The 17,271-nt window shown below is 37.7% G+C and overlaps 1 protein-coding gene across 14 annotated transcripts in view; it reads left to right on the top strand.

The window, feature by feature from the left end:
• The window catches only part of shank2 (SH3 and multiple ankyrin repeat domains 2), a 405,147-nt gene that overhangs the window by 373,821 nt on the left and 14,055 nt on the right, over positions 1-17,271 (top strand). For 7 of the 14 annotated variants that reach the window (XM_062967830.1, XM_062967832.1, XM_062967838.1 and 4 more), the window contains 4 exons: positions 1,083-1,142; positions 1,374-1,504; positions 5,182-5,293; positions 7,173-9,576. In XM_062967830.1, coding sequence (XP_062823900.1) covers positions 1,083-1,142; positions 1,374-1,504; positions 5,182-5,293; positions 7,173-9,576 — 2,707 coding nt within the window. The remainder of the gene's footprint in view (positions 1-1,082; positions 1,143-1,373; positions 1,505-5,181; positions 5,294-7,172; positions 9,577-17,271) is intronic. The other 7 variants (XM_062967835.1, XM_062967833.1, XM_062967831.1 and 4 more) reach the window with 2 other exon arrangements.

Below are 17,271 nucleotides of genomic sequence, written 5' to 3'. Positions count from 1 at the left end.
TTCTAGTTCTAATACTGGAATACAAAGACCTATGGTTAGGAGGGATCATTTGCGAAATTTGTTGCAATAGGCTACATTTTAAAGAAAATAGTGCATATGACTAAGCTGATTGCATGATGTATGTATTGACACTGGAGATGTGGCAAAGAATAAAGAATGTTTTATTACAGTACAGATTCAGCTGTGCTCCAAGAGCAGAGACTGAACTGATATATGATCTTAAGTTAAATATCTCATTTTAGCATTAATGCAAGGAGCACAGTAAAGCACAGTTCTAATATTATAATCCAGTTGCAATGTAACTGTGGTTGAAAATATCTCTTCGTCTTCAGAATGTAAAAATAACACTCACAGTGGTTACCTCTATTTTGGTTTGAGATTATAATTAATTGCGCCTCTTTCCTAAGGTACTGAGGATGTAGATGAAATATATGTTGTTAGCCTTTACTATGCATTTAATATTGCAAAATGATGCTTACTACAATTTGTTCATGATGAGCTGCTTTCTTTTGTCCACTGCAAACAAGTTTTCCTGTTTTTTGTCCATAGTGAATTGATGTGCTCCACCCTGACCTCAGATCACAATTTCAGAACTATCACTTTTTGAAAATCCCCTTTGCTCCATTGCACAATTTGAGCTGGTGGTGTTTTTTTCATAACTCATTTATGCACAGGCAAATGCAGGAATGTTGTTTTCCAAGATCAAAGAAAGTAGTTCATTACTAATAACATTTCTGTGACAGTCAAGTCAGAGAGATGGGTTTTGAGGCTTATAGGAAAGCCTTGATTTGAATTTGTGTGTCATTGGGCCTCAAATTTAAAAGTCAGTAAAGAAATTGAAATTCGAAACAGTTCCATATTTAAGATATCAAAAAAAATCAAAACCCTGAGTTCTGTCATAGCAGTACAAGATTGTTTTGCCTAATAGCCTTACATCAGGAGTAAATTATAAAGTAATGGTATATAGAGCACTTACAATATCATTTATTGTCTGAAATTTCAGTAAATTCTAGTCGCTGCTGTGTGGAACAGTGCTCTGCAGGTGTATTATTTCTAAAGGTTTTCTTTCCATTTCTATATAGATATTTTCCCTTCACATTTTGAAGGTTTGAAGAAGAGGATTGTTTTTCGAGTCACACTAAGTAAACATTAAATGCATGCAGGCTTAAAACTAAAGCATGCATGTTACGCAGCAGTAATAAAAGTGCTCGGCTTGCACGATTTACGATGCTCAAGCATTGCCTTGTTAAAATGCCAAAATCCCCCTTTTCTTTGCATTAAAAAATGAACTCTTTATTTTATATTTGGAACATTTAAGATTTTCAGTCTTTGGACAAATTAGATTTATTTTAGCAAATACTTCTGTGTTACAGATAAAGTCGATGAAATAGTACCAGTTTCCAAGCCATTAAGAATTCATGACAATGCAGCTGTGGACTCCAGAGTGGCAACAATTAAGCAACGCCCTTCTAGTAGATGTTTTCCCCCAGCGACAGATATGAATGTGAGTGATGGGTGTAATACAAGTCCTTAGAGTTGATACTCTTTGACTTGAAAAAAGGACTGAATAAGAATAAGCTTGGAAATGTTAACATTCCAAGATGTTAACAACATATTCCTTATTTACAAGAAAGCCAGAAAACTTACTTGTTTTAAATAGTTTTTGTTCTTATAGTTGTTATTTCTTACCTGTCTCTCTCCTCAGAGAATAACACATTAAAATATACTACTACTACTACTACTACTACTACTACTACTAATAATAATAATAATAATAATAATACATTTTTATTTATATCCTGCTTTTCTCCCTCATGGGACCCAAAGCAGCTTACAAATACTATTTAAAAACATAAACTATTTAAAAACACATAAACCAATTAAAGCATCAATTTAAAAAATGTATGCAATCCGTGTATTTTAAAATAACTAATACATAATTTCACATTTATAATTAATATTCATAATTTAAAAGAATTACATGATATTAACACCTTGTTTTTAAATATCAGTATATATATGATACTACAATATGACCACCCTATCCATGGAGCTGATATATGCAGTTTCATTTAGCCAGAATTTCACTTATTCTCTTAGGAGCTCCTGAATAAGATATACCCTTTTCTTGGTGCCTCTGTTATTCATCTCATTGAAAATAATAGGATTCACTATTATCTGTGGTTTCTTTTACACATGTGAGATCTGGGAACATATTCCCTGGGGATATGAGGGTCATGCTGTACTAAAAAAATTGGCAAACATGGCAAGCTGCCTCATTTGTTTCCCAAAGTTGCAAATTAAAATAATATGAAACAAATAATTATTGAAACTATTAACTATGCCATTCAAGTATTAAAATACCAACTTTTAATTATAGCAAAAATATGAATTATAATTAATTCATTAATTTCTACATAACCAAGTAGAAATAGTATAGAGTAATTCTTCAAGATTTATTTTGAATTCTGGCCATGATCTTCTTCCACAATCAGATGCTTTGCAGTAAAGATTTATCACAATGCTATCCTGTACAGGATGACAAACCTCCAAACACATCTACAGTTTGCGTGTGCTAGCTATGCAAAATTAATACAAAATACCTAGAGATGATAAATATTTTACAGCAGGACTATGCACATACGTAATGAGTATTCAGGTAAAAGTCCATCTCACAGATTTCCTGTAGTATCTTAATCAAGCTTTTGAAATTTTAGCATTTTGACTGCTGCAATGAACACTTTAAAAAATCTCTAACAGTATGCATAGTTGTCCCTGCATCTTCACATAAATTTCTGTGATTACCAAACATCTGTTAACAGCTGGATAACACTTATGGTTTCTGATTATTTCCAAGTATTCTGAAGATATTGTCACATTCTATTACATATCTGTGAAATTTGCATGAGCTTTAGTCAGTATGGCCAGTGTTCAGAGGTGATATGAGTTGTAGGATAATTTCAAGAAGGCTGTTGTAGAATACAGCACGTACACAGAGCTTGGAAAAGTTTGTCTGGTGGTTATTCAGTATTGCTACAGATTGTTTAAAGTTAACTTCAAAATTACAGATTGTTTGAACTGAACTTAAAAACTTTGATTGGATATTACCTTCAAAACTTTGATTGCATGTTACCTTGTGCACTTCCGTTATGATCTTCTGTAGTTGCCTCCATGCTGTTCCAGTAACATGGATTTCCCACCCTTCTGAGTAGGATAGGATATAGCATTCCTTATCAAACTGCTGGTATGTGCTCCACTAAATACTAACACAAAATGTTTTCTATCCTATATGCTTGTATATTATTTTTGAGGCCTCAGTTGACTTATACATGAGTAAGTGCTGAAATAGAAACCCAACACAAAGACAGGAACAAGAGGCAGAGGCAAGAAGTGCTCCCGCCTTATTACCCCTACCTGGTCCAAACTGGAGAATGAAAGGCAACCCACCTTCGTTCCTTTTCAGCCTGAGCAGCATTCATCAGCAACATGAGGGAATCTGAAGAATGCATTGATGCTCCTTATCGGGTCCCCTAAAATGCATACTATATACTCCACATAATCCTTTGATGCTACTATCTTTTCTATTTCTAATGTTCAATATTTCTAGCACCCAAATAAACAATAAAGGTGACAAGGGGCAACCTTGTCTCATTTTTTTGTATCTGTATATAGTGTCGATGTGCGAGAGGCTAATTGAGACATATACCTTTTCCCTGTCTCAATTCCTCTCTTTCCGAAGATCTGGCGATCTGTCCAGTCTCACAGAAAGAATAAACTATCATCAGTCAGATGTCAGCTGAAGTCAGCGGTTCAGAGCTTTATTGATGTTTTTAAAACTATGTACAAACGCACAGCTAACACACATGTCTCTTCTCCGGCAGAATTAATGGCGACTGGCGAAGAAGCTTATCAGTAAAGTTAACACCTCCCAAATTCCATTCTCAGTGACTTATGTCCACTACGTAAGCAAAACGGAAGCTGCATTCCTGTCACTCTATACAGTAAATCTAACTATGCAATTAACCATTCCTCTGTTGGAATGCTTACCGAAGCACACACATACTCACTTTAACAATGAGTGAACATTTCACACACTACAATAACCATTACTCTGACATATAAATAATTGACCATTCATTCTTAATTTAGCTCTTTGTTTTGAATAAATGGCAAGAAGTGCTCCCACCCCATTACCCCTACCTAGTACAAACCAGAGAATGAAAGGCAACTTGCCCTCATTCCTACCCTTTTCAGCCTGAGCAGCATTCATCAGCAACATAAGGGAGTCTGAAAATGTAGTGCATTTACCATTTTGGGTGCTTGAAGGGGAGCAGAGTGGGTTGCAGACATTTTTAATAAGTGCTTCCTGCATAAGCTTCCATGCAGAGCTGGAATGAGACAGCCATTTTAAATAGAGGCAGGGACAATTTTACAGGAAGCCCCTATTCTAAATGGCTGGCTTCACATTAAAAATGCCCCCCCCCCTGCTGCCCCATTCCACCTCAAACACCCAAAATAGCAGGCATGCCACATTTTTCAGGCTTGCCTCTGTTGCCAACGATTGCCACTTGGGCCAAAAATGAAGAGGAGAAGAAAGGAAGGACTGCTTTTCCTTATCCAGTTTTGGCATGAGAGAGGCAGTGGGATGGAAGCTTCTTGCCTCTGCCTCTTGCCTTTGCACTGAATCCCTACTAGAGGTTGCTTTCCTTGCACCCTCTTTGCAGCGTGTGTTATCATTCTTTTTCTTCATTTATATTCCTTTCCTTATTTGTATTTGTATAGCTGTAGACATTTTAAGACCAGCAGTGAGATTTACACACATACCCATTGTAATCCTCAAATAAACAAATTTTCTTTTCTTAGCTCTTCCTAAAAATGTTCACTCCATATGTTTTTAAAGGATAAGAAAAGTTTTGTTTGTTACAGTCCCCAAAGTTTTACTCTCGACTTATCCATGGGTCAAAGCAAGATGCATAGTTTTAACCCCAAAATCTGCCCTTGATATATACATATAGTATGTGGCCAGGTGTAGTCACATTTCCAAAAGAGTAGTGGAGCAACAATAAACATGCTACTCATAGTGTATTATGCAAACCAAGTATATGTATATATATTTGATTAAGGCAAAATGTTAAATCATATATTAAGCTTTGGGCTTACTTGTTTGTTTGTTTTTTATAGTCCATGTATGAAAGACAAGGAATTGCTGTGATGCCACCTACGGTACCTGGGAGTATACAAGGCCCATTCCTGGGCGTACCACGAGGTACAGTAAGGAGACAAAAATCAATAGGTAAAATATCACTTTCTTTATATTTGTTGAGTAGATCCTTCTTTTATTTCTAATTATTATTTTTAGCTTTTTCACCAAGCTTGCTTATAATTCATTTATTCATGGATTAGCTTTGAAGCTCAGTCAAATTACCAGCAATAATTTGCATTATATCGTATCATAATACATTGCATTTTTATAAGCATGACTGCATATCTGAACTGATTTTTTTCTTTACAACATAGAATTCCTATAGTAATTTTTCATTTATTTAGCTAGCTAAGCACTTATATAGAAAACTGATTTCAAAAATGTAAAATAAACAATGATCAAGATAACATATGCTAGACTGTCCTTATCAAGAACTTACACATGCAAAACAAATGGAATAATTTTAACATTTATTTGATATTTCAGTTAAAACCAGTTCACACATCTCATGGGTTATAGTAGTACTTTATAATCTATGCATATATGATAAAACGAATTGATCTTATTTTAATTTAGAGTAATGACCATGGATATTAAGAAAGCATGTGCCATTTCTGTTAATACTAATTCACTTTATTTTAGAGGTACTTGTTTATACAACAAGTAAATACTATATATTCAACAAAATTAATCAAATATAATCTTGCTCTACGTAAAATACGTTTGGGCTTTATCGGAGGCTGATTTTAATATCTTGTCATTGCATAAAATATTTTTGGCAGAATAGCAACCACATGTAAAATATTAAAAGAATGCATTTTCAATGTAAATGCCATATCCATAACTAAATAGTCTCTTTTATTACTATAATCAGCACAATCATCAAGCCAACTACATTAATTGCCAGCAAAAGTATTTGGCTTTGAAAGGGTTAGAATCTGGTACACTAAAGCCTTCAAGTACAGTGGTGTAGCTGTCAGAATTGGAGAACTACACTAAAGCCTTCAAGTAAGGTTGTGTAGCTGTCAGATTTGTACACACCACCCAAACAACACTCTGGTTATGATCATCCCAGGTATGCCCCCCTACAACTCAGTGCAGAACACTCTGCCCACTTCCTGCCTCTAGGAAGGCTGCCCCACAGCAGTGGGGAGCAGGCAATCCCATAGTCACCTGTTGACAAAAGACAGTATTGTAGGATTTCAACAATGAAAGATTACCAAGCAGCTCTATGTTGAACAGTCCTAAGAGTCTTCTTATATACACGCCAAGTTTCAACTACCAAATTATTGCAGTCTTGGCTCTGACCGACATACATCAGTTAATTGCTGCCACTGTTATTATTGTTATTGATATTATTACAGATTTGAGAGGTTGCCTACATAAGGAAAACTAGTGCTTGTATTTGCACTCCAAAATTCTACCAGGTAGCTTGAGGAATTATGCTGAGTATTACTATTCTTTCCAACATGAAATGTAGTACCTCAGGTAGTAATTTTGCTACGATGTTCTTTATGTTAATTTGGACAAATGGTCCACATTGTCTATCAGGCTATTTGCTTTGTTTAGGCAGAAACATTGTTTTGTTTTATTTCATGCATGGCTACCTGTTCACAAGTGCTCACTGACATAACATACATTCTTCCCCATTCTTTCTTTGTCCAATTTTATACCATCCTTGGACAGCACTTTCTCCTTTTATTCACATTTTAGAATAGCACACTGTCTGAATGCAGTTGTCTGTGCAGATATATAAGAAAAAGCAGCAGGGGAGATATGGAGACAACCAAAGTATAAATATAAGGTGTGCAAAGAGAAGCACTAGTGCGGGTGCATTATAAAACCATGCAGTACATAGTATACGTAATACAGTATTGGCTGTAACTTGTTTACTATGTCTTTGGTGACAGTGGTTGTTAATTGACATACAAGGGCAAATTAAACATTGTAGCTTGTGATTTTTTTAAAGGGATAACAGAGGAAGAACGGCAATTTTTGGCTCCCCCCATGCTAAAATTTACTAGAAGTCTATCCATGCCAGACACCTCTGAAGATATCCCTCCACCACCACAGTCTTTACCTCCATCACCACCTCCTCCTTCTCTTTACAACTCTCCCAAATCTCCAATGGCTAGAATATATGGAACAATTAAGCCTGCGTTTAATCAGAATTCAGGTACAAAGATAGCTATTTCAGGTAGATTTGAAAATATGGGGACAGTGATAAGGGACAAAGGCATATATTACCGGAGAGAGATGGATCGTTATTCTCTAGATTCTGAGGACTTATATAGCAGGAATGCCGCAACTCAGGCAAGCTTCAGAAACAAGAGAGGTCAGATGCCGGAAAATCCATACTCTGAAGTTGGAAAAATAGGAAACAAAGCAGTGTATGTCCCAGCCAAACCAGCGAGACGGAAGGGAATGCTAGTGAAGCAATCTAATGTTGAGGATAGTCCAGAAAAAATCTGCTCCATTCCAATTCCCACCATCATTGTTAAAGAACCATCTACCAGCAGTAGTGGGAAAAGTAGTCAAGGAAGCAGCATGGAAATTGACCCACAATCTTCAGAGCAACCAGGACAGCTCAGACCTGAAGATAACTTGACTGTCAGTCCATTTGCAGCAGCCATTGCTGGAGCAGTGAGGGACAGGGAGAAAAGATTAGAAGCCAGGCGTAACTCTCCAGCATTCCTCTCCACAGATTTGGGAGATGAGGATGTTGGTCTAACACCTCCAACACCACGTATGAGACAGTCTAAGTTTAGTGATGATGGCATGTTTAGTAATGAAGACAGTTTTAGGCAACTTGTATCACAGTCTCCTATCCCAGCACCTAGAGAATCTGAAAATATTTTCAATAGTAATGAATTGAGTAATCAGAATGATGCAAGGATACCAAATTCTTCAGGCCAAACACCAGTGGGTTCGGAAAACAATGCATTGGCAACTCAGGATGCTGGTATGTCCAGTTTGGATAACTATGTTCATCCACTCACAGGGAAATTACTAGATCCAAATTCACCTTTAGCCCTTGCCCTTTCAGCCAGAGATAGAGCGATGAAAGAGCAAACCCAGCAAATTCCAGGAAAAGGAGAATCTGGCAAAGCGGACCTTAATAAACCCCTTTATATTGATACAAAGATGAGATCCAATATTGAAACTTCATTTCCAGTGACAGCTACCGTTGCTAGGCAAAATACACGTGGTCCTCTGAGAAGGCAGGAAACGGAGAACAAATATGAAACAGATATGTCAAAAGAGAGGAGGCCAGAAGAAAAGAAGAACATGCTGATAAACATTATGGATACCTCACAGCAGAAGTCAGCTGGTTTGCTTATGGTTCATACAGTAGACACAACACAATCCAGTGATATTCCTGAAAATGAAGATGAAAATGTTGAAACAGATGTAAATACTGAAAAAACTCCACCAGAAACCCAGGAAAGTACAGGAACAGTAGAAAGTGGACTGGATGCTGCTGCCATGCCTCAGCCACCTGCATCTCCCTGCAAAACTATTGTAGCCGTTGGATCTGTTGATGAGCCCGTTATTTTGCCATTCCGCATCCCTCCACCTCCTTTAGCATCTGTTGATCTTGATGAAGATTTCATCTTTACTGAGCCATTACCTCCTCCTTTAGAATTTGCAAACAGTTTTGATATCCCTGATGACCATGTAGTCCCAGGCTCTGCACTAGCAGAATTGCTGAAACAGAGAAAAAATGGAACTCCTTCAGCTTCATTCAACCCTATTCAGCCCTCAGATTCAATAGACAGTAAGAAACCAGTGGGTCTTTCAAACTGTTTGCCTGCCTCTTTTTTACCACCCCCTGAAAATTTTGATAATGTCACTGACTCTGGGATTGAAGAGGTGGACAGTCGAAGCGGTAGTGACCATCACCTAGAGACAACCAGCACTATCTCAACTGTGTCCAGCATCTCTACCTTGTCTTCTGAAGGTGGTGAGAACTTGGATACTTGTACTGTCTATGCAGATGGGCAAACATTTCTGGTGGACAAACCTCCAGTACCTCCTAAGCCAAAAATGAAGCCCATAATCAACAAAAGCAATGCACTTTACAAGGATGCGCTCATTGAAGAAACTGTAGATAGTTTTGTTATTCCTCCACCTGCTCCACCCCCACCTCCTATTAGCACACAGCCTGGTATGACTAAAGTTGGACAGCAAAGGACTTCTAAGCTATGGGGTGATGTAACAGAAATTAAAAGCCCAGTTCTCTCAGGCCCAAAGGCTAATGTTATTAGTGAATTGAACTCAATACTACAACAGATGAACAGAGATAAATCCTCAAAGCCAGGAGAAGGATTGGAGTCGCCTACAGGAACAAAAGCTGCAAGTCTTAGTACAAGGTAAATGCAACTAAACTATTTTGTGTATGCTTTTTAAGTTAAAATTTGCTTGGTTATCAACAAGGTTACATTCTGATACTAATACACCATGTTTTATGTTTGCTTATTTTTGTTTTGAATGATCTACAGAAGAAGTTAAGTGAAAGCGGTGGATTACCTTTCTTCCCCCATTTTTCTTAAAGTGTGTGTTTGTTTTTACTTTTCAGCATAGAGACTAAAATCCAAAGGTCACATATATTTTTTTACTTAGAAATCAGGTTTGGAAGCTGTGCTTGGTTCTGACTCGCATCCTTCAAAAAGCTGTTCAGGAGAATCCAGGGACACTTTGACTCTCTAAACTGGTAAAGTTCAGGAAGTTATCAAAATCATAAGGTCATGTGTTTTCCACATGCACCTAAGATTCTGGTTTCCAGTCAGAATCTGCTTTACTTTTTAAAGGAAATTAATCGTTTGTTCAAACAGTTCCATTTTCCTTTGCCTTGTCTGAAATAACACATCTCAGAAATGTGATTGCATAGGCATCACTATCTAAGAGAAAATAGATGCAGAAATAGGCTACAACTTAGAATCATAGGATTAGTTGAAATAGACCACATGGGTCATCCAGTCCAACCCCCTGCCATGCAGGAAAAGCACAATCAAAGAACACCCAGCAGATGTCCATCCAGCCTGTTTAAAAGCTTCCAATAGAAGGAGCCTCCGCCACACTCAGAGGCAGTGAGTTCCACTGCTGAACAGCTCTTATGGTCAAGAAGTTCTTGCTAATATTCAGGTGAAATCTCCTTTGCGCTGAGACCTCGTTTCTAGAGCAGCAGAAAACAAATCTGCTCCCACTTCCTTATGGCATCCTTTCAAATATTTAAACATGGCTATGATGTCTCCTATCAACCTTATCTTCTGCAGGCTAAACATACCCAGTTCTGAAAGCCACCTATTTAAAAAAAAAATTCATACCCCATCTGTGCTAACCATTTAATGCAGTTAGACGCTAGCTTCAAACTGTGGTTGCCAGACAACAAACTCCCACAAAAAACACCTAAAAGAAAGCACTTAATTCACATCAATGCTCTGATTTGTGCAATCGCCATCTGCATCTCAAACTGGTTCTAGGATTTCCTGTGTAATCATCTGCACAGCGAAACCCCTTTCTTCAATACTGGTTTGAAACTGCATTGAAGTGGCTTGACCAGCACCCTAGGTCAAGCCACTTTTGGGCATTTCCATGAAATTGGTATATTTATTTAATTAATTAAATTTGAATTCTTTGATCAGAACAACCCTAAAAAGAAGACCATGTGATATATGAAAACAAGAAGTGAGATCTGCTATACTTAATTTATTAGCAGTGTCCCAGGCCAGACTCTTAGCAGATTGTGAAAAAGCTTAATGTTGTAGTAGAAAATGGCAGAAGACCGTTCCATGCAGCTCAGAACCAATATAAATGTCCCCTGTAGTGAGGCCAATGAGCATTCCGATGACTAAGCTCCATCAAAGTGGTAGTGGAAATTAAACAAATGATGTCTTTTGTGCATTGCTCACACATCACAAGTTCCTTCAAGCATGTCTGTTGCTCCTTTTCCAACATATTGTACATACTTCTATCCAGAATACAGCAGATCCATATATGAATGCTTAAAAATTGACACTGCTTTACATGTGAGCTGGGCTTAAGTCAGTGGTTCTCACCCTGTGGGTCCACAGGTGTTTTGGCCTACAACTACCAGAAATCTCAGCCAGTTTACCAGCTGTTAGGATTTCTGGGGGTTGAAGACCAAAACATCTGGGGACCCATAGATTGAGAACCACTCGCTTTAAGTCCTTATTTTCTTCTGTTGTCACTTAATTTAAGGATTCAGAACTAATACTCCCCATCAAACACACATTGAATGGAAAATGTGAGCCTTATTTTAAACCTGAACCCCCTGAATACTGGGGAATTGCAGTTTAATGTGTCTTGCTTTGCAACATAATGTTTCAGGATCCGGTGAACCACTGGATTCAAACAGAATAATACAAGTGGCTATGAAGAGTGAGACAGAGCAAAGGAACAATTTAGAATAAAATTGACATTTCATTCTAAACTAGAACAGTTTCACTTTGCTAATAATGGAACTGCTGGGACAACAATAGCAGTTATCACACTGCCAACTTGAATCATTAACTGTTTTATTCAGCATAGATTTGGTTCTTCTCATTCCCATTGGCATATGCTGAGTATTCTTTAGTATATTATACATGCTGGTGATTACTGTATGCCACAGGTAATGTACTGATTTGTAGGTGGTGTCGGTGTTATAATTATGACAACTGTGATTGTGATTTTCACTTTGATTTACTAATATTGAACTGGATAAATTTACAGGTTCATAAATAATCCAACAATTAAGATATGTTTTTAAACTGAACTTTATTGTGTCCATTACTGTCACTTCATCTTGTTGACTGTTTGTCTGCCAATTTTGCAGATACCTTTTGCTTTGTAATTTTATAGTGTCTCAGTCATTCCATTTTGTCATTTTATTTGCTCTCATGACTGCCGTTAACAGAAGAGGGTCATGCTGAACTGCCATGAAGTAAGTGACCACCAAAGGCATAGACTGTTCTACATTGTGCCTTCTGTGCTTTTGGTTTTTTTGGGGTTTTTTAAACCATACATTGTATCATTTTGTGGGTTTTTTGTTTTGTTTTGTTTTGTTTTTCATTTGTAATCCTGATTAGATCATTCTTTTATCCAGAAGTGGTAATCATTCTTTAACATGAGGTCTGTGTGTCCAGTATTATATACTTTCTTCCATAAAGTGGCACTTGTAGCACTCTGACAATGTGAGGCAATTAATTTTAAAATGAAAAAATAAAATATAAAGCCAGACATTAACCATACCTAAGCATTAGTGAAATTAAAAGAAGAAATCACATGCATAATTCAAATTTTGTTGTACTTAAGATTGTGTTTACTGCAACAGAATAGAATGTTCAATTGTCTGAATTTAAAATATGATAGTGCAGCTTCCATGTGATAGATGACTTGACTGCAGTAGTAATTCACAGAGGGAATGGAGTGAGGGTTTGAAAGAGCTTCTGAGTTGCAGGAAAGTTAAAGTACAAAGGTGGAAAGCTGATGTAAGTTCGCTGGTCAACCTAAGAACTGATTTTTTTAAAAACTGAAATGGAGAATGAAGTTAAAGATACAGATATGGCTGGATGTGAGAGATCTCTAAGGGATAGCGAATTTGATTCATGTGTAATTTAGGATGACAAAGCAAAAACAGTGATAAAACATAGGGTGCCAAAAAGGCATTTCTAGGTTCAGAATCTAGACTTTCCAAAAGAGTTCTGCTACTTACAGCTGCTGTCAACATTGTAATCTGGCAACAAGAGTCAAGAAGCAGTAGATGTGTTTGAATCACACTAGTGAGCCAATTCTACTGCAGACATTTAAACCATAACTTGATCGCCAATCATGATAAATACTTTGACATTGATATGACTGAACTGCAGCAAATACTCCAACTCCTGGATTTTCAAATAGTCAAGGAAACAATGTTGTTAATTGTTTCATAAGATGTCAGGATTCTTGGGCTTTGCGTCTCAATCAAGATAAAATCAGGATGGTGGTGGTGATGATGATGATGATGGTGATGATGATAATGATGATGATGATCTGTCACAGAGGTTCTCTGGAAGAATCACTTGACACTTGATGCCAGATTATGTAAGGAGGAGAACCAAAGGAGAGTATTATAGAAAGCAGAGATCTAATTAAGCAGTGGGTGTGATGTAACTTATGAAGAAACAAAGCATTGGAGCCAAGTAGCAGGAGATGCACTATTGACAGGAAGAAAGATTAAAGTAACTGTTGAGAGTTGGAGATCATAAACCTGAGAATGAGAAGTCACTGGATTGTTCAGCTGTTGGCAGGGCAAATGTAGCTCTCAGCCAGTCCCTGTGTGATCCCTACCCAACTGATGACTTGGCTGTCACAGCTTGTCTACATGGACTAAAAAAGCATAGTCACCTTGTAGAGACTCTGATCCTATACCAAATATTCATGATGATTCATTTGCATTGCATTTCTTTGGAATTTAAATCATTTCACATGATTTTAGCCTGAGGTTTTGCAGAAGGTCTGGACTTTTAAATGTGTGGCCGCATTGCTTTTGTGTCATGGAAAGATGAGTTAGTGGTGGGTAGAATTGGTTGGGGGAAATGAGCCTTCCTGCAAAAAAGTGGCTCTTTCCTGGGTTGAATTTTAATTTTAAAAAGGTGTGTGTGCCTGCATATCAATGTATTAGCATTAGTCCACTGACACAGAAAATAATATTTGTTCACATGTAAGATTGAAAAGAAAAGAAAGCAGAACCATGTGGATAAAAATAATGTGAAGGATTGGAAATGCAGACTTCCCCAACAGCAAGACAAGTTCGTCAGCAGGAAATGTGTGGCCAGTTATGGCAATCTCATGAAGTGTGATGTGTGTGTTGTTAACTGTATCTCTGCACTGTCTGGAAAACCCAGTGCTGAAAATATCCCCCCCCCCCCCCCATCAGTGTAGATAAGCCTCCAGAGAACAAAAAAAGATGTTTAATGGTTTCCAAAATTGCTATTTCCCCTTCTCTAATAGTGAGAAAGCAACTATCTTTGTAGAGATCATTTGTGATAAAGAGAGGCAAGGTTCCTACAGTGGCTCTCTGTAGCACCACAAAAACCAGCAGACCTTTCCAAAGGGGAAGGGAGAGAAATAGTTTTGTTCGCTGTCTCACTGAAATGTGTTGCTTGTAGCATGCACTTCTATTTAAGCAATATGAGGGAATATATGCCAAGATGCAGCAGATGGGGAGTGGGGATGGAATTTTACACCCGTAAAGAAGTAACCAATTTCTTTGCCAAAACTATTTTCCATTCATTTCAGTGTGCCGTGATGCAGAACAAACTGAGCGAAATGATTCAAAAAAGATATTGGCATGGTGTAATGTGTTCAGAAAGGGATGAGCAAAATAGTAAAGGGCCTAAAAGGCATGCTTTATGGCTTAGGGAGCTGAGCATGTTTACCCTAGAAAAGAAGGATAAAAGCCCATATGCTAGCAATCTGAAAAGATGTCATAGTGAAGATGGAACAATCTTGTTTTCTGCTGTTCAAGAGATGAGGACACAAAGCAATGGATTCAAGCTACAGCAAAATACACAAAGACAATAAGAAGAAAGTAAGAGTTATGGAATATTTTGCTTCAGTGTGTGCAGTGGAGTCTCCTTCTTTGAACATTTAAAACTAAAACCTGGATGGCTGTTGTCAGGAGTTCTTTGTGCAAGGCAAGTGTTTGGAATTGGATGGCCCTTGTGGTCTCTTCCAACATGACGAAGACAGCTGAATTCTTCAGCAGTTCATCCTGATGAACAGCTAAGTCTTCCTTCAGTTCAGCAAGAAGGAGAGCTAGAGGAGAGACTTCCAGAGAGTGGAGATTAAGAGAGCCATTCACCAAGTATAGGTTTCCCTGACATTAAGTCCAGTCATGTCTGACTCTGGGTTGGTGCTCATCTCCATTTCTAAGCCGAAGAGCCGGTGTTGTCCGTAGACACCTCCAAGGTCATGTGGCCATCATGACTGCATGGAGCACCGTTACCTTCCTGTCGGGGCAGTACCTATTGATCTATTCACATTGGCATGTTTTCGAACTGCTAGGTTGGCAGGAGCTGGAGCTAACAGTGGCCGCTCACACCACTCCCGGGGTTTGAACCTGGGACCTTTCGGTCTCCAGCTCAGTGCTTTAACGCACTTCTCCACAGTGCCAACTATAATGGCCCTTCCAAGTTTGATACTGGCCCTGATTATTGTTCGTGTAATGTTGGGCTTAAACATCTTATTGCTGAAATAGTCAGCATACTCTAGCCCAGGAGTCCCCAAACTAAGGCCCGGGGGCCGGATGCGGCCCTCCAAGGTCATTTACCTGGCCCCCGCCCTCAGTTTTATAATATAATATTTTATATCATTTTAAATAATGTAATATATTGTATATACATATAATATTGATAATAATATTATAATGTTATACAATATAATACTAATAATACCATATAATATTATTAATTATATGATATATATTACATATAATATTACATTATAGTGGTATAGTTCAATATAGTAATATATAATGCTAATATTGTTCTATGCTAATAATATAATATATTGTATGTACATACAGCTGCTCTGAGTCCCCTTCGGGGTGAGAAGGGCAGGATATAAATGCAATAAATAAATGTAGTAAATGAATAAATACATAATTTTAGACTTAGAGTCGCCCAAAGTCTGAAATGACTTGAAGGCACACAACAACAACAATCCTAATTAATTTGACTATCTCAATGGCCAGAAGCAGGCCCACACTTCCCATTGAAATCCTGATAGGTTTATGTTGGTTACAATTGTTTTCATGTTTAAATATTGTATTGTTCTTTCATTGTTGTTGTTGTTTTGCACTACAAATAATACATGTGCAGTGTGCATAGGAATTTGTTCATTTTTTCCCCCAAATGATAATTCAGCCCCTCCAGCCTGAAGGATTGTGGACCGGCCCTCTGCTTTAAAAGTTTGAGGACCCCTGCTCTAGCCTTTGTCTTTATATCACAGTGACTTTTAGGACTGCAGTGTTAATACTATTGAAGTAAATCAGCCTTTGGGTGAACTTGCAGTTTCAGAAACATCATGCTAAAAGATTGTACAAATGTTCCCAGATGTGGCAAAAGCACAATTTTCAAGCGCTATAACGTTTCTCTGCCTTGCATTAAGGCTAACATTAAGTTAATGTTGAACACTTACCAAACCTCTTACAAATGGCCAACGTGGTTACCCTTCATATGTTTCCAGAATCTCTTTTAGAGCAACCTGACATATGGCACTAATGAATGTCACTTTATTGAGTAGAGCATTCACCAAATAAGTGTCTTCAGAAATGCAGCCTTAGTCTTGTCAAAATGCTATTTTACTGTTGTAAATTATTTTGTTTACCTAAAGAATGATAATCTGTGCACCAAAATCTATTACTGTCACCCCCATTCTTACTATGTCACTATATCTTCAGCCATTTACTTTGCTCGTTTAATCTATGACAGTCCTATTCAAACTGGTGCTCCCTGGACCCATGTCCATTCCTGCTTGCTAGTTCCTGGTAAGTTTCCAGGAAAGAAAAACATACTTGTACTCAATGGGCACAAACATAATGGCAGTAATTGCCACATTGGAAAAATCACCTCTATCTCCTCACACCCTCCTTACTCAATATTACATCTAACTCCAGTTGATATTGTGTATGTGTGTGAGTTCTGATGATTTGTCTGAGCACAGGAGCTCCTACCTTAGTGCAAAGGACTACAAGAACTGAAATGAAGGGTAAGAGGCCCTCTTTCATGGTTGTAGAAAAGGCGTACTCCTGGCACCAACACTCTGGCCTCTTAAAGCAGTTGCCTGGAGTGGACCTTGGCCTAAATCTTCCTGCTGATTGATCTATTTTGTCTTTATGATCTTTGTTACTATTACTTCATTGTTTTGTAACTTGCGCTTTTTCTAAGTAAGACCCAACTGCATTAAGTTTCTAAAGAGAAGGGGGGTTTAAAATTAATTTTAAAAAAGGATGCATGGAAAGAAAGGGAAAAGAAAGAATGTGGTAGGTGAGTTAGAATGAGGGTGAGAAGAGAGAAATTAAT

Source organism: Anolis carolinensis, chromosome 1 (assembly GCF_035594765.1).
Source record: "Anolis carolinensis isolate JA03-04 chromosome 1, rAnoCar3.1.pri, whole genome shotgun sequence".
NCBI classification, from domain to species: domain Eukaryota; kingdom Metazoa; phylum Chordata; class Lepidosauria; order Squamata; family Dactyloidae; genus Anolis; species Anolis carolinensis.
Note: the sequence above shows the minus strand (reverse complement) of the source record. Positions and strands in the feature narration are given on the sequence as shown.